The 18,893-nt window shown below is 40.1% G+C and overlaps 2 protein-coding genes across 2 annotated transcripts in view; one reads left to right on the top strand and one right to left on the bottom strand.

Annotated features, from left to right (window-relative positions):
• LOC109846870 (blue-light photoreceptor PHR2) overlaps positions 1-4,789 on the bottom strand; it is a gene marked incomplete at its 5' end in the record, with an annotated part of 14,025 nt that extends 9,236 nt beyond the window's left edge. The window contains 1 exon segment of the mRNA XM_020416107.1: positions 4,199-4,789. Coding sequence (XP_020271696.1) covers positions 4,199-4,789 — 591 coding nt within the window.
• Positions 11,342-18,893, top strand: part of LOC109849966 (pentatricopeptide repeat-containing protein At3g62890-like) — an 8,810-nt gene continuing 1,258 nt past the window's right edge. The window contains exon 1 of the mRNA XM_020419863.1: positions 11,342-11,400. The gene's annotated coding sequence lies outside the window, so the exon portion shown is untranslated. The remainder of the gene's footprint in view (positions 11,401-18,893) is intronic.

The following is an 18,893-nucleotide window of genomic DNA, read 5'->3' as shown; positions in this document are numbered from 1 at the left end:
CTCATTAGCGGAAAGCGAGAGAGAGGTGAGCACCGATATTATAAGGGTTATGATTTTTGTGAAATTGATTGATTTCTGAAGCAAAAGGAATGTTTTATTTGGTATTTCAGTCGGGTTGGAAAACCAAAACCAAACCCAAACAAACCAATATTAGCCGATATTATTGATATTGGGACATACCGGATATCGGCCGACATATCAGAAAAAAAAATTCCAAAAATAAAAAAAAAGCTATAAACCTGTAAATATTGTTGCAGGTTGCTATAGAATCCAATATATCGGTTGATAATTTATGCACAGGTTGCATTTGCTTGCATGAATTTGATGCAGAAACTACAAATAAGAGACTGAGTATTTTGACAATGACTAGGGGTGCTTGTAGGATTAGAGCCAAGAATTCCCACTTTAAAAGTTTGGTTAGGATGGTTGTACATGTTTATCACTCCTTAAAAAGAAAGGTTCTCAGAATTAGGGTTTAGTACACACTCAACTGGTTAACGTATATGCTATCAGACAATGTCAATATTCTAGTGAAGATATCATTTAAATATCTTGTTCACTTTTGTATCCATTTTATTCTACATTCAACATTTTTGCCATCAAGGTTTTAAGCATCAGATAATCAGGGAAATATCAGACAAATAAAATCCATACTGGGTTGCGGATATCAAGGGAATATCAAGATATGTAGTAGATATTGGCTATGAAGCACAGACACGCATAACATGAAGCCGTGTCGTGTCCGTGTCGGACACACGTGTCGAACACACGTGTCGAACACACGTATCCTATGTATTTTTTAGGATTTGCCTCGTGTCGGCGTGTCGGATGGCCGTGTCGGATCCGTGTCCGTGCTACATAGGATATTGGAATGTCATATCAGATGATGTGCATATTGTGATCTTAAAAATACTTAATTAAACGTAAGTGTACTCAATTGAACCATAAATCTCAATATTAAAAGTCCAAATTGACATTGCAACATTTTGGCCAATTGGCCAAAATATCACAATGATATATCGAAAAACTCATGAAATATTGCCTAAATTTTTCCAAAAGCAGTATATTATTTTGTGACAAGCCATATAAAAGAATATATATGCCAACATATCGGCTAATATTTCGGTCATGACCGACATATATTGCTCATAACTTACCAAAAAGTGGTAAAACATATTGGGACCATATTATTACGCAGCAAAGCCTTATAAAAGGTTATATCGGCTACATCGAGGATATTTAACACAATGCAATATGCACCGAAGAAACTTTATATGGATTTAAAGGAATTGGGACCAATTGTAAGTTAGATATGTGTGTAATCAGATGCAAGAAATTTGCATATATAGCTAATACAATGTCATGTACAGGAATATACAAAAGGGAACATGTACTAAAACCTAACTAAAGAATTGCTCAGTTCTGCTCAAAATTCTGCAATAAAGATCAAAAGCCTCAATGTTGAAAATAACTCTCAGGTCTCAGCAGTGCCCTAAATGGCACAAAAATATCTAGTTTTATTCCTCTCAAAATCCATATTACATCATACTTGATATCACATTACTTAATAGAAAACGCCCACCCTGACACCCAACCGAAAAAACAGGGAACAGAAGGAAAAAAAGAATCAAACAAAGAAAATAAAGAAAAGGGAACAGTAACACAGAAAAAGTAGTAGTAGTAGTAGTAATAATACCCAGCTAAGCCAGGACATAATAACAATATGTATATCATACCACTTTCATAGAGTGCAAATGCTAAGAGACGAGTTAAATAGACAAAAGGACTCATGCAGCCAGTGTCAAAGATTTAAGATCAAATTTTTATTGTTGTCATTACCACTGAGCGCAGGCTTAGAGCATAACAATTAAAACAAAGTCCATCTTTTACATTATAATCTATAGTAAATTACAACACATCAGGCATAGCAGACTACTACCGTTTGCCAATTGGCATGTCAAAAGTACTTAAGAGGATTCCGAGCTTTGTTTGCAAGCCCTTGGCCTCTTAGAATTATGCATCAATCCAACCTCCAGAAGCATTGCTGACAGAGCATGTACATCTATGATCTTTAAGCCATCTTAACTTGGGGCTATCTATACAGGAAACTTTACTGATCGGCTGGTCCATAAGGCTACAATATCCATTAACTGGAGGAAACTTTACTGATCGGCTGGTCCATAAGTCTACAATATCCATTAACTGGAGCTAAGCTAAGCATTCTCTAATACATCGACCACATTTAGGATCAACACCCTTCAGCTTGCTTTTAAAATCTCCATTACAGGATACCATTTAATTATATTTTTTACATTGTAACATATAGAGAGACAACATCAGCACGATGACCTGCATTGCAGCAGTGGAGAAAATGCTATGCTCCAGACATACACCAAAGGCCTCGTCTGTGTTTGGTTTGTAACTTTGTATATGTACCTAGATGCGCTACATACTTGGATTGCTTGTTAAACATGAGTTATACTGGGTATACTTGTTACTTGTCAGTTGTTAGACATATCCTAAATTCATAAAAGGTAGTACAAGGACACGGCTGAAATACATGAGCTGAAATCATAATTCTGATCTAGATAGCAAATCACCCTTATAAATTGTAGTTCTTAGCTGAATATAAGTTGAAATGAATACAACCCTTGTCCAACAAGTTTCAAAAGTGGATTTGAACCGTAGGATATATGTCTAAAAAGTGTATGACAAGTGTTTTAAATTAAAATATGTATTGAATAATGAATAAATGTATGCATATATTCAAGAAATTCAAGAAGTGTCGGGTATGGGTATGGGACGTGTTGGATATGTCTTCATGATAGAAGTATACATGCAACATGTCCAACACACAACCACCTTAAACCACTAGTGGATAGTAGGCGTTTAGTTTAAATGATTTATATGAATGGGATTTAGAATTTATATGAAATTGCGTGCATACAGTTTGTTGTTGTGAAACTTGAATTTATATTATGGCTTGTCCTAATTCTTAAATCAAAGTTTGAAAATGCGAAAGCTTGACCCTCAAGTACACAAAGTGTATGCTTCACATGAAAAGTGGATGCTTCAAGAATTTTTAATTTGTTTTATAGTAATTTGTGCATGTAATAATATGGGTCCTCTTTAATTTAAGGATAGAAATAAATGAGAATGTGAAACAAAGCAAGGTGAATGAGAAATGTGTGTTCCAACTGATATGGCTGGTAATTGGAGAAACAGGATGAAAGATACAACATAACAACAAACAAAATACACTAGATGACAAAGTTGAAGTTAACATATGTGCTAGGAAGTAGCTTTGACATGGTCTCAATTGGTAAAGATCCTCAAATCACTTGAAAGAAAGGAGGAAAAAGACATTGACAAAACAAGGTTATGAAAAACTTTACAATGATGCGTGATTTGTAAAGCATAAAAGCATGAACTCTATATAATCAATAATATAATCTTCACATTAAGTAGCATGGGGTTCAAACTTAGAGCTTAATCCTATAGTCTATCAAGCAAATTATCACTACTATGCTTCCAAATGCACTGGAATGAGTTTATGATGAGCTTTCCATGATACTGATAACCATAATCTAATGTTTAGTTCCTACGAAAGCCCTCACTGTAACCCACAGTTAGAGTCTTAGACTAGTAAACATAAGCCCATTTGGCCCAGCTATTTTCTACCAAATATCATGTTGGGTCAATTCTATAAACACCTAAATTCAACGCAGTTCAACATTTCACCTGCTTTACTAATTTACTTCTCTAAAGAATTAGTGCCTATTTATTTAATTTTGTTCACATACATAAACCAGTCACATGTTAAACTTTCAATTACTTCAATTACATACACACCTCAATAAGTCTTTTACATTCCACTAAACATTTACTTCGCAAAACATTATATAATTCATATTCACCTATACATACTATATCAGTAAGAAATATAAGCATTAGACTCTGGAAAGTTTTGCATCCGTTTAGAAAACATCAAGTCTATCATCAAGCAAAGTTTTTTTCTTTAAACAAACAATAGTTTGAACTAATAGAGGAAGCTCAAGGCAATATACTAATAGTACCTACAGTTTAATTTTTTGCAAAATATGGCAAGTATAAAATAGAACTAGTAACGCATACATGAAATAAATCGCTTCAACAAGTAATTCACCTAAAAAAATCCAAACATTTAAGCATGTCAAACCTGGCCCATCGGCGGTGGGTTCAAACCCAAATCCAACAAGCTGGGCACCTCCCCAACCTCCACATCCCCTTGCGCCGGCAACCCCTTAACCTGATCCAGCGCCTCAATCGTCTTCCTCACCCCAACCCCCTTCACCTTCTCCCTAAACCCTCCATAATTGGTGGGCATCTTCTCCAAATCAAATGGTAAATCCTCAATGTGGTACAACGTACTCCCCCAAAAGTACTTAACCTCCACCCCCTCCTCCTCCATCGCCTTCTCCACCCTCTCCTCCGTCTTCACCTCCTCGTTGGACACCTCCCGATGGCAATACACCGCGTCCGCCCCCACGGCCCTGACCAATTCGACGAGCACCGTCTCGGGCCTCCCCACCCGGACGACGAGGTCCGACCAGCGGGCTCGGGGCGCGACCGCGAGAGTCCGACACGGACTTGGTTCAAGAAACTGGGCCCGCGTACGGCGCCGCGTCGCGTCGAGCCGGCAGAGGAGGACTGCCGGAAGTCAGCGATGCGGGAATCGAAGGGCGAAGACGGGGAGGAAGGAGAGATGGGTAGTCGCTGAAGAGCTGGAGGAGAGGGCCTCGTTGTCGTGGTAAGGCGGATGAGTTCGGAATGCGGAACAGACGACCGGGAGGCGAGCACGTCGAGGCGCGACACACCGACGGAGGGAGTCGGAGGGCGGCGGCGGATAAGGGGGTCCTCAGACTTAACGATTGAGAGGGGGGCTGACGGGCTGATGACGTTGGAGGGCTTCTTGGTTGTCCATTTAGGATGGTTTGTGAGAGGGAAGAGCGCGAGGAGAATTGAGGAGGTCGAAGATCTTGAGGTTGGAGATGAAGGGGAAGGGAGGGGAGAGGTGATGGGTTTGGGGACAGAGGAGAGGAGGGAGGGGAGGAAAGGGAGAGAAGAAGATAGCGGAGAATTAGTAACGCAACTAGGGTTGCGGGTTTTGGCGCATGGCGGTCTGTGCGTCTCTTGGGCCTCACCGATGCGGTTTAATCCTCGAGGAGGAGTGGGGGAGCTTGGGTTTTGGGAGGACGAGGAGAGAGAGACTTGCTGCGGTTTCCAAATTGAATATGACGGCAGGGAAGGAAGGGAGGGAGGAGAGAAGCCGGGAGTGAATGGTGATAACGAGGCTGGGTATGAACTGATTGCCGCGGTACTTGAGGTTTGGTGGCTCTGCACCAAACAGTCGGGATTAGGTGTCTGGTTTTTTACAGGGTTTTGATTTTATCGTTTAGACCCTGAGTATGTTTGAAGTTTCTCACAAGTCCCTCAAATTCCAAGCGGCCTTGCAATTTGGTTCCCGGGTCTGGGGACTTAATGGATATCTAAAAGAATACTCTGACAAGCTATGTTAAGATTGATTTTTTTTTTTTAGTGTCTTGTGGAAATACGTATATTGTTAGATCCTTGTAGAATTTTGAATTATATTCATTTCTTCTTATTTCATCCTTGCTCTTTGATCAAAGGGCATTTAGTTTTATGTTGATCTCATCTTAAGTTTATAGCAGTCAAGCATTTATCTTACTTTGCGAAGTTTGCGATTGATCAAGCGATTAACTTAGTTTATATTGAGATGACCAGAGAAATTATCGATGCTTGAAACTTTTTATAATTATTTTCATCCAAATTAATCATCTCATAAGGTGTCACGAAATCTCATAAATTGATTATTTACTCTTTATTTTTTTTACTAATACATCATCTTAAAAGACTATATTCTCATGAGTACGAATAATAAATTTTTGCAAGTTGTCATGACGAGAATACTATGGAAGTTAGCCTAGCCATGCACCCACAAATTGATTTTGCAATAATTCATTTGTTCTTGAAGCAATTGTGAAATTTATTAGGACTTCCATGATGTATGGATACATTATAGAGGCCTGTGTATGGGAGTGGGTAGGTGATTAATGAGAGGAGGGATGGAGGGGTTGGTAAATTTCAAAATAAAGTGCAGGACTTAAGACTTCAGACTTTTCAACCTCACCTACCACCAAGCCAAACCTTCACCAACCTTCCAATGGTTTAGTATTAATTAATGAGTTAATGAGATGTCTACTTGGTAAGTGAATAATTTGCCTACTTATTGGATTAATAAGGAAGCATGCGGTGTATTTGGGCCCGAAGGTGAAGAATAATGTGTTGGGTTTAAATCCAATATATGGGCCAATATATTAAATAGTTATGTATTATGTGCTATCAATCAAGTTTAGCTCATTGAAGTGATCCGATTAGGGTTTGGGCTTTCAATGCATAATAAAGTATGAGTCTCCTATGACCAAAATATAATTGTTAATTCTATAATGGGCTGAATTGATAATTATGAATAACCGATAGCAGTTACAAATAGGATTGTGGTTCCCCAAATCTCTACGTAGAATCTCTGTGTTTCTCTAAGGAGGATATAATACGTACAATATTTGGAAGATCTACATCTCAAAACTCAAGATTCACATCCTACTCCATGGATTTGGGTATGGTTCCACATCTTCTTCATTGTTTCAATAGTTTAACATGAACAATCTTAGGATTGATTAGGGTTTTATCTATTAAAGCAAAAGTTTTCTTTTGATCTAACATAATGTGTTCAATCGTAGCCTCGTAGGGCACTACGTCTTTCTAAGTTTCTTCCACTATTTTTAATCTGAAGAATTCGATTCCTCAACATTTTAAACATTGTTTTTTTGGGCACAATATGAGTAACCTAGACTGCATATATGCAAATGAGAGACATGTTGATGATTAGTACACATAAATATATCATGACTTTGTTGAGTATAGCATTCAACATAGGTATATGGAATCACTTCGGCATTTTAGACTGTTGCGTTATGAAAAGAACTTGTTAAGGATTTGGAATAATCTCTTAACAAGGAGCGCTATTTAAGAGGTCGCTGAGTTGATAGTATATAGCATGTGAAAAATAGATGACAATATGATATAAGATGGAAATTATAAAAATTTTACATAGCTTAATGGTTTTAAAATAAACAAACCAATTTGGAGAGACCCCTACTTCAATCACAATCATTAATTACCTAATGCATAATTGTGATACATTCTAAATCTAACACTTACTGTATCATGTATATTACACTCATTTCTAAATTGCATTCAAAGAAAAAAAGATTGTGATCGTGGGGGGGACCCACCCACGTGCTTGTCCCTTGTGCGGACGAGCTCTCGTTGTGAGCTCGCGCCGCCTGACAGCGCCGCGTCCGCACGAAACCCGCTTGGGTTTCGTGCTCGTTTTCTGCTCCCGCACGCGCGAACTTCTCTTCCCGCGTTTCTTTGCCCGCCTAAATTTTCTGACTTGCCCCTTGTTCTCTCCTATAAATAGAGAAGGGGTGGAGGAGTTAGAGTGTGGGGAAATTAAGAGAAAAATAAGTGTGTTATTCTTTTGAGAGAAAAGAAATAGTGAGTTGAGAGAGAGCTTGCAAAGTTTGGTATTCTCCTCATATTGAAACTCCCTCCTGTGGACGTAGGCTAGTTTGCCGAACCACGTAAAATCTCGTGTTTGAATTTGTCTTATCTGTAAGTTGTCATAGCTTGTAGGTTCCCTCGATATTTCAGTGCTTGAACTGATGAGAGGAAGAGTGTATATTTCACTTTGATGAAATATATCACTTTCGATTCTTGTTTCCTTTGAGAAATAAGAATTTCATTATCTATTCTCGTTTCCTTTGAGAAACAAGAATATAGAGGTTGACTTGTGCTTTTGTGACAACAAAAGCCAGGGCTCTCTCTCAGGTGATATCGCTTTTGTGACAACAAAAGCCAGGGCTCTCTCTCAGGTGATATCGCTTCCGCGGCGGTGGGCGTGACTCCGTCCCAACAAAGATCATAATCACACACTAAACAATCAATGGTTGTAATTAATAAGTAAGGCTACCTCTCAACTATTTTTTTTGATAGTGTAAAAGATCGGAACCCATAACTATAAAACTAAATTTCATTTGCTTCTTGTCATCCAAAGAGCGAGTAATGTATCAGCGCCAATACCGGACAAAAACCTACAGTGATAATAGTTTTCCGTATGTTTTCGTACCTGTGTGAATGCTATCGGGTATCTTGTCATTCTTATGTTTCTTTCATTTTTGCAATATATTGTGTGAGTTGTATTAATTCGCACATATAAATGCTGAGATGTCCTACGGAATTACTGTAAATCAAAGTACTATAAAGCAACCTGATGCCATGTCAAAGTAAAGCCACTCACTTAAGCTGATCTAAATATTAATTTCTCGCATTTTTGCAAATACACATCATGAGTTGTTTTTGTCGCCCGAGTCTAGAGCAATCGCGCAGGACGTAAGCATTGTTTTACCGTCCATTCTGCCACTGAACAATCTCGTATAAATACATCAACATTCGTATAAATGTTAAAGTTTTGGATTAAGATATATTTGAATTGTGCTGTTTCAAGACACTACTTGAGAACTGGGGAATTAGACGGAAATTTCCGTCTACAATACCCAGCAGCAGTCTATTTCAAATATCGAATAATATATATAATGTGTCCGGAAATCCATGTAGAGAAGTCGGTCATGGAAAATTCCGTCTAGAACGCTCAGTTTTCTACCAGCGCGAGAACAACTTCATCAGACCTGGAATCTAGATTCGCAGCCGCAACATCTGCTTTCCCTCTAAAACAGAACAAATAAGGTAAGTTCGCCGCCAAGGAACATCTCGCACAACCCGAAACCATCCCGAGTCACCACCCGTCGAATAGCTCACTATCGTCCAAAGCACGAAACGATCCACCCCTTCCACCCGCGCCATAAAAAACAACATCCTTCCCCTCGACGCATCACCATTCGCTCGACTCGTCCTCAGCATCCAGAGCGCACAAACGGGCATGGATAGAATAGAGGATTAAAGTTGTTTATACATAATGGAGACCGCATTAACAGTCAGTGGGTCTGTAGCACGCATACCATTTCAGATCATTTATGACCGCCTAAAAGCCCCCAATCGCCGCCGGCCTCTGCGTACGCCTTCTCCTCCCACCCGCGCGCCCCCGGTAACGTGGGTTGTCCACCACCGGCTTCAGAAAACCCCTCATACCAGTGGAACATCTCTCGTAGGCCCGGCCATCAAGACGCTGCACGCTCGGACGCACAATTGGCCCGGGCCTGGTTCTTCGCCGGGAGTAGAATATTGGTTCGGTGGCCTGTAGAATTAATGGCTGTCCGACGTTGAGACTGATGGCAGGCCTGGAAGGTGCAGACGAAGGCCCAGCGACGGAAGGGGAGTTGGGGAGGCCGTTGTGGTGAGGGATTGGAGGAGGGAGGAGAGGGTGAGGGAGAAGAGCGAGGAGTGGAGGGGAGGGGGAGTGGATTTGGAGAGGAAAGAAAGGAGAGGGGGAGGAGGAGGGAGAGGAGGGTGGTGCTGAAGGGCGTGGAAGGAGGTTTTTAGTATGAGGGATGGGATTGAGATGAATCGCCTTCTCCATTTGAGTGGGCCATTTTCCCTCCCCTTCTTTGTTTTTGGTTTTTCGATGGGGTCAGCGGAGCTTTAATTAGTGGGAAAGTTTAAATAGGAAGGGGAGTGGAGGTAATAAATTGAGGATAGGGTTTTCCTTTGTTTTTTTTTCTTCTTTTTATTTGTTTAAAAGTGATGAGGATAGGGGCTCGTGCGCACGATTTTTTTTGGAGTCGGGTGCATGTTATGGCTGATATGTGGTTTGTTTGAGGTGATCATGATTATGTTTAGATGCCACCTTGTGTTTTGTTTATATAAATGAGTTTGTGGCACAACCTTTCGCACGGATTCCTTCCATTAATTTTATAAATAAATAAATCTAGGCGCGATTTATTGTTTTGTTGGATCATCTGGCCGAACATTGCTCCGTCTTTCAAATCGTTAAAATTCTTTGATATCCTTCACTGATGGCCTCAGATCCAGATACAGCCTGAATTTCTCAGTAAATCGCTTATAACTTTTGAGGAATTCACCAAAAACACCGAACGCGCTCAAGCTCCCCCGGCTCGATCTGCGCCCACCCCCCCCCCCCCCCCCCCAGTCCAGATGAGGTCAGCCCCAAAGAAACTAAATCTCGCGACCCACCCGACCCTGAAGCCGCTCACCCACTGAGCCGATCCCCGCCCCACCTTAGCTGGAACAACGCCTCATACAGATCTCCAACCGCCACCCGCCGGCGCGCCCTCCGTCCTACACGCCGCATGCGCCTGCACGCGTCCCCCGACCTCGTACACCTTCCCCTCCTCCTCTCCTCCCTCCCCCTCCCCTCCCCCTCCCCCTTCCCCCCTCCACTTCCACATCCTCCTCCTCGGCCTCCTCTCCCACCCCTTCGCCTCTCCTCGCCTCCATCTCCATCCTACTCCCCATCTCCGTCCCTCCCCCGCCCTTCGTCAGCTCCTTCCGCGAAGCCCCTCCACCGCCCCGCCTCGACCTCGCCTGCTGCAAACGCCGCCCTCGTCGCCTGCACTGCGCGCCGGGCCGCCTCGCCCTCGGCCCGCAGCCTCTTCGACGCGATGCCGGAGGCGCGGACGTGCTCACCTGGACCTGCGTTGACTCGACGGCACGTCAAGTGCGGTCAGCCACGGCCGCCTCCCGGCTGTATCGCGACATGCAGGGGCCTCGGCCCGCCGAACGCATTGTCACGCGTGTCCGCCGCGCTCGCCGCGGTGCGTCCGCGGTCGGGGCGCTCGAGCAGCGGGGAGTGGGTGCACGGCTTAACCGCCGAGCGCTCGCGGCGTCAGCGGTCGACCCGCGGTGGTCGGGACCCCAGCGCTGATCTGCATGTACCGGCAGGTGCGGGCGCGTCGGAGAGGAGCGGCGGCAGGTGTTTGAGGGCTGGGGGCGGAGAGGGACGCGGCGGCGTGGAGCGCCATGAGTGCACGCTCGCCCTGCACGGGCGTGCTGACGAGTGCTTTGGGCCTGTTCCGTAGGGATGTGCGGCCAGGCGAGCGTTCGTCCGTGCCCAAACGCCGTCGCTTTCAGCTGGGCGTCATGCCCCGTTCGCCTAGCGTGCACGCTGGTCTGGTTCGGCGAGGGGGAGGAGTATTTCGAAGAGCAATGCACCAAGCGATTGTTGGCAATCTGCGATATCTCAGCATTACGGTGCAATCCGTAGATCTCTACGGCAACGGTCCGGCTCAATCGGAAAGCGTGGGCGTAGTGAACCGATGCCAGGAGGCCCGATGTGCCCATATGGGGCTCGATCCTAAGCGGGTCCGGCACTCATGGCGATATCGAGATGTGTGAAGTCCTCAATCAAGAACCTAATCGCACTCGGACTAACCCTAAAAACAAACTCAGGCTATGTTCTCCTCATCGAACGTCTACGCAAACTAGGACGATGGGAAGATGGTTTCGAAGCGTGAAAAACTGTATGGAAGAGTGGGCGTCAAGAAAACCCCTGGTTTGTAGCATCGTTGACTCGATGGCAGCTGCATGAATTCTTCGTCGGCGATGAGGCTCATCCAGAGAGAAAAGAGATATATCGATGCGGATGAGATGCATGGAGAGGTGATCGGTTGATATGCTGTGAAGACTGACGAGGTTTGTTGATTTGATGAAGGGGAAAGAAATGGCTTTTTGGCTGTTCAACAGTGAAGAGATTGCAGTTGCTTTTGCTTCGTTAAGACAACGCCAGGACTACGTGAGATCATTAAGAATCTGAGATATTGGGGATTGTCATGAAGCCATGAATTTAATTTCTAAGGTTTATGGGAGGGAAATTGGTCGTCAGAGATTTGTAAGCAGGTTTCATCATTTTCGTGATGGGTCTTGCTTCTTGTAATGGTTTTTGGTGATTAGTTAGTAATTATTAGCAATGAAGATTTATTTGTGTAAAGTTTTGTTTGTCTTTAATCAGAGTTTCTCTCTTAACTAAAGATCACTTTTCTTTGTCATTGAATCAAGAAGATATTTCAAGATCAGAGGTAAAGATATCGATACTATGAATAATGTTAGAGTTGATAGAGAAAATTAAGGTTTTTTAACCATATTAATATTTGCCTGAATCAAATAACAATATCATACAATTTTATAAAATAGATTGCTCACAACATGTATATTATATAAAATTTCTTGTAGATTACTCAATAATATATGAAATATGAAAACATTTACATAAACAGGGTTTCTTTTTGAATGTTTATTTAGAGAGTTGCGCTCCTAGTAGAAAAATTTATATGTGAAATATAACAAATAATACCAATTATAATTTTACATAGTATTTACTAATCTAGTAGAATCATCAATTATCTACAAAATCTTTATATAGCACAAAGCAACGTTCATGCAAAATCTAATAAATGACAAGAAGTCGTCTATTAATCAATTATTGTGAAATTTTATATACAAATCTGTCATGCACAATCTACTGAAAGAAAAGATTACCATAGAAATAATCATCAAATTATATAGTATTTCTGAATCTAATAGAATAAATCAAAGTCTATGTTTATCCAGTAACTGTAATGATTAGTCAAATTATATCCTAATCTTTGTTGAATACAAGATCCAAAATTGATGATAAAGACTTCTCTCAGTCACCATTATATGTGAAATTTCTAGTATGAGAGAGTTTCATCTAAATATAACGAAAGAGTATATTAATCTACCAAAATCTTCCATAATATTTATACAAATAGAATAGAATTTCCTTAATAAAATCTTCACAATAATGCTTGCCTCACCGAAATATAACATAAAGAAAAATATTTATTCTACAACCATACGTGACGAACCTAGGATTTTTTTTGCCCAAGGTGGCCAAATACAGCCATCATTGTATGTACCGGACTAAGTGATATAATATGATAAATTATGATAAATTTTCAGTAATTGTAGTTGGCTTTTCTTATAATCACAACTACAAAAGTTCAATTTGTAGACCTGATAAATAAGATACACTAATAATATTATAAAAGCTGAAATTTATTACAAAAATAATAAAGAAGAAACAAAGTAATAAATATAATCTAAAAGAAAAGATTCTCACTTAATAAACCAATCACCAATTGTGTTTTTTTCAACATGCAATTATGTAAAAAATTGAAAAAAAAAAGTTCCCCCCTCAAAAAACGAAAAGAAAATTGCTAAACACCAATGATAGCATGTGTTAACCGTTGGACTGATGTGAATATTAATTTGCTTTAGTTGTTTGGATATTGGACATCAGATTTTTCTTGGCTTACTGACATATAGATTTTGTAGGCTCATTTAACTCCTAATACCAACAACCAATAATTTACTTAACCAAAACTATTGTTCTTTAATAAAATCTCTAGGGGGTTGTGGCCTCTCCCGTCCGTCATTTGCGCAACTATAATTTTGTAGTCAATTTCTTTATGATCATTAAAGAACAGAAGCCTCTATCTTTGAAAAACCTAATCATAGAGAGATTTCCTATTATTTCCTCATACAAATTTAGAAATTACCTTGTTTAAAAATATTAAGATCCACGAAATAAGTAAAACCAACAATCGATTACCAAATTAATGCCTCCATTTCCCTCTATTTTTTGTTCTACCTTGAATATATGCTCTCCCCTCCATCCCCCCTCTACATAATACCGCCCAAAAAACAGAACCAAAGTAAAACAAAAACCATGGCTTAAAAAAAGTTAATTGGCATGGATAACCAATTGGCATTATCGGCTGATGCCCAATTACCGCGCACGCTCACCATTTAGCTCCGCTTATAACCCAACCCTTGGCTACATCTGACATGGATTGCCACGAATAGAATGGAACCATATTTCACAAAACATCAAACTCTATGGAGTGTGGGGGAATTTGCTTATTTGCTTCTTTCAAGATGAGGCTCGTTGCAGGTCATAAACGAGCAGCTGATAGGAGTGCCGAAACTTCTACAACAAGTGGGGTTTTACAACGTGGCTAAAGCTTCTTCCTTATGGCAAAGGATGGTGCCAATGGTGAAGTTGCTTCCCCACAGTTATCCTAGAATGAAGGCGTGAAATTTGCTAAGGCTCGTTTGAACTTGGATTTGAACCCTGGATTTGAAAAATTCAGGGTGTTTCCAATTCAAATCTCTAGTTTGGATTTTTAATTAGGCTTAGATTTCAAATCAAATCTTTGAGAGAGCGAAGCAATTTGAGCAGCCAAATCCACATATTTTAAATCCATCCTTCACCCTTGGTTATTTACCAAATCCCACTCCCGACTCCCCTCTCTCCATCATTTCTCAAGTCCCCCGATCCAAATCTCTCTCTCACCTTCCCTCTCTCGTCGAACCTTAGCTCTGATCGTCTACCATCCCTTTCTCCTCTCTCTCCGTCCAGTCGAAACCCTAGCTCCGCCTCCTCCTCCCCCTGCGACCCGCCGCGCAGGTACGTCCCCTCCGGCTCGGCGGAGAGAGGCTGCGCGAGGCGATCCAGGAGAACTCCAGCGCCACCGACTGCCGGCGAAGGCCCGGCGAACACTCCCGCCTGCGACCACGCTGACGAGTCCTCATCGCCCACGTCCATTGGAAAACCTATGCCAGAGCTCCTGCTCTCCTATTGGGGGTTAGGTTGGGGTCGGATCCTCCTCTGCAGCGTTTCAAGCTCGCCAAGCCAACGGTCGTACTCGTCAGATCCTTGATCTCAAGGTATGGATTTCGTTTCCTCGCCGTCGTTGGATTTTTGTGTGGAATTTGATGCCTCTGAAGATTCGATTTCTTTCTTTCTTTCTGTCATTTATTATACTATCATGAGTATTGTGAAAAAGGCACATGCATAATTCTCTATTATAACTCAGGTGAAATTTAAAAATTCATAGAAGCACCAATACAACTTTGCTTTTGATCTCACAGTAGTGATTATGTTGAAATAACACACGAAAAAGCACATATTGAGAAGCTGAAAATCAAATAGCACGTCGGCTAATGGCGACAAATGACGTTAATAATCACATGTTCTCAATAATCATTTAATATGATAGGAATATGTTGCTCCTTTGATTTTAACTTCGACTACTAATTAGTTATCTAATCTGAGTGGGCAGAGCGGGTTTCCCCTCCTGGGAGGGGCCAAAATACAGTTATCAACATAGTTATCTACATCTGAAGAAGGCATGTTCTTGAAAACAATAATAGTGTCCTCATATGCATTACTCAATTAAACAATTAGTTGGAATCCTCAGGGCTTTCAGTTTTCAGAGTTTTATGAGGCCACAGCTGTTCGCCATTAGGGCATTGGAAAAATTTAGCAAATAGAATTGAAGGACGGAAGAGATATGGGCAGTCGCAATCGATGGGTTTTATTAGCTAATGCAAAAACGAATGATCAGAGAGGCCCTCAATGAAAAACAATGACGCATTTTAACAAATAGAAATGCAACATTGTCTCGTCGATTACGGGATCTCTACTAGCCAGTCAGAACTCCTTTGCATTATTTTTGCGTCTACTAGCCACCAGCACTGAAAGGCTCTAATGGTTTCATATTTGATGTGCAATATGACTATTTCATAATTCATGTGAACGACAATATCATTACATATCACCTTCTAACTATCTATTGCATTCTAATAGATTTGATTCATAAATTTATACAAAATTATGTCATCCAATCATTTAGAAATTCACGTACTGGCAAATATATGTAATTATTGTTTGATTGCATAAAACAACAACATGAGCGGTTCATGAAAAAGTCCATATATACGGCAAAGCAAAACATACCACCCTGCACTCTTCAGCAGCATTCCAGCATGGTCAAGAGTTACCCACTAGCTCCAGAGTTGATTGAGAGCACATATTGGTTATTCAACGGCTACCAGGAGATCCAAGGTTTGGCCTTATTCTTGAACCATAAAGTTCTATTTCATTCTCTAATGAAAAAATTATCTTATTCTTGTTTACTCTCAGTTGTTACTCGCAGGAGTTTAGCCTATCAGAGTCAATTCTTTTATATAGATTGGTGTTTTTGTTTTGTTTTATTGATTACTGAGCTCATGTGATTTATATGTTACAGAGAGCTAAAGAGGCTATGCGGCACTTTGTTTCCACATAAGGACTAGAAAAATACAAAAGAACATGATGGGCACTAGGGGTTTTGAGTTAATCAGCATAATATTTTTGAGGAACGCTGAGATTCGTTTATATTTTGGTCGTTCATATCCATTATGCCCTGCAGATTCTCCTTCCAATATATTTTCCCCAAAATTAATTGTGTTCTAACTTCCTCGCCGATCGATGAAACTGCCTTCATCTTTGACCAGTTAACTACATGAAAAGACCAGACAAATCCTAGATAAATACATGCAAGTACTTTCTTATGGTTTTTATGGTGTTAATATCATGCAAATCAACCATAATTACTCTTAATCTTGTTATCTATATAGTCTAATGGAGGATAGTTAGTGTAACATTTCAAGCTTATTAGTATGAATTACTGACATGGATTTTTTGTTTATCCATTATGCATAATTTTGTTTTGTAGCCCTGTTCGAAATTTTTGGAAGACTTACTTTCAATTCTGCTGTGTCTTTACATTATGCAATTGTTATCTAATGCAGGTATCTTGTATGCTGGGCGAGAATGCTGGGCGAAGCCTTCAGTAGGTGCAGAGATACCCCATGTGGTGATTTTGCCCATATTGCAGATGTTGAGTCTCACAACAGGATGACCACATAGAACGAGCTTCTTCCTTGCTGAAAGCAATAAGAATAAATATATATATTGCGTAACAAATGTAGTACTGCGCTTCTTCATTGAATCGCCAAAGTTTTAGCCTATACGTGGAGACCTGCACATTGGTTGTTACACTTGTTCCTAACTTTTGTATTTCAACCTTCAGTCTGAAGAAATATGTGAAAAGAAACAAGCCTTCTTAGGAAAACGCATCCTAAACACTATGTACACTTGATGCTCTCCTTTTACAAGTATTTTTAGCACCCACTTTGTTAATTGTCATTGTGATAGATAGTTATGTCAGTTTACTCATAATAAGGTCAGTTGCTATAATGCACACGACACACAATTTGAGTGCCTTGTGCAATGTATGATGTTAGGCTGATTGTAAAGTGTGGCGCTAAATGTAGTTCTCATGTTTGTTATTAAGTTGTGTATCATACTAGTTATTGATTTCCCTAACCAATACTCTGCACATGTCTCCATAATGCTTTTATGTGCTATCCTATTCAGTCTTACTTATCACGGCATTTTTTGTTAGCTTGATTAGTCCTTGATTAAAAAAAAATTTATTGATAGCTGCTCAATTTTCTTTGGCAGGTTTTGGGCTCATATCGTGATGGCTAATGAATTACTCTTTGTTGGCTTGGCGGATAGGGTTTATTCAACAAGCCACTTTTGAATCCTCGGCAGTTACAATTTCTTACATCAAGGATATCTTCTTCTCTCACATGCTATTCAGGTTTGTAACTCTTTGAATTTTTTCTTAATTAACATTTCTCGTATGGTATATCAAACGACCAAGATTGAACTATGTACATTGTCAATGTACCTGCATTTGAGAATATAATGAGATTGTTAACTTATTTTCTCTGATATTAACTTATTCTCACTTTGAATATGTATGAAATATGAAACAAGCCCTCGAAAATGTTTTTCAGTCTGGATATCTGTGAAATATGGCGAATGTACTGTATTATTTAATGTTTTTTTAAGATACTTGAATAATTGTTGTGTAAGAGTTTTTCTTTTATTTTATTTTGTGTGAAACTCTTGCAATTATATGGGCAATGAATTTGAAAACTTAGCACAAATGTAGCTAATCACGCCAAAATTACCTAAATTTGTGTTTTTTGGTTAATATTTTACACATCTCATTGCATTTGATGTAACAAGATGGGTTAAGAGAATATAATTGTTTATCAATTTTTAAATCAAATCCATCGTATAATAAAGTACCCAAACACTAGATTTTGAAAATCAAGATTCAAAATCGCTTTTATTTAATAAATATATCCAAGAACAAAAGATTTCTTAAATCAGGATTTCAATATCCTAAATTTAAAATCCCTTGATTTTAAATCAACTTCTCAAATCCAAATCCAAGTTCCCTAAAACGCAGCCTAACACCTTTTGTCAGACTAATGCTATTGATTGCTTTTATATCGCTTTTTGTAAAGGCTAAATTAACCAAGACTGGTATTATTTCTATCCCCGACTTACATCCAGGTAATATTTCTTGGTCCCCTTTACCGTCTTGGTATTTTCCTCTCACTGTTTGTTGTATTTTGCTTTTTGCTCTTCTTCCCTTGCTCGCATTGTGCAAATAGACTCAAAAGTTGGTTGACGGCCAAAAAATCCGGAATCGCTTATGTGGAGGCATTAAAGGGTAAATAATTAATGGTGAATTAGGTTTAGTTGAAGCACGAGCAACATGCTCCTTCTCCGTCTTAATTTCCATTAAAATTAGCGCAAGAAATTAGGTTACGGCTTGAATCAAAGCTCCGAACCTTTCTAACTTTCACCTTCCTTCACTCCAAATTTCTATGAATATTATAGCAAGCCCCTCTTCAGTTCAAGCTCAAATTCGAAGAGAGATGGATTGAATCAAGAAATTTGGAGGAGCATGAAGGTGAAATGAAAAGAGGAACTTTGATTTACGTCTGTTAACCTAATTTTTTTGCTCTCGAATGAATGACAGGGAGAGGAGGCGTATGCTTTGCTGCATGTGGCTTCCAACACTAATAATAAAAAATATTTACTGGTTCAATACTTCACACAGCAGTTTGCAGCCCGGGGCGGG

This window comes from Asparagus officinalis, chromosome 7, assembly GCF_001876935.1.
Source record: "Asparagus officinalis chromosome 7, Aspof.V1, whole genome shotgun sequence".
NCBI lineage: Eukaryota > Viridiplantae > Streptophyta > Magnoliopsida > Asparagales > Asparagaceae > Asparagus > Asparagus officinalis.
This window is presented reverse-complemented; position numbering and strand designations above follow the sequence as displayed.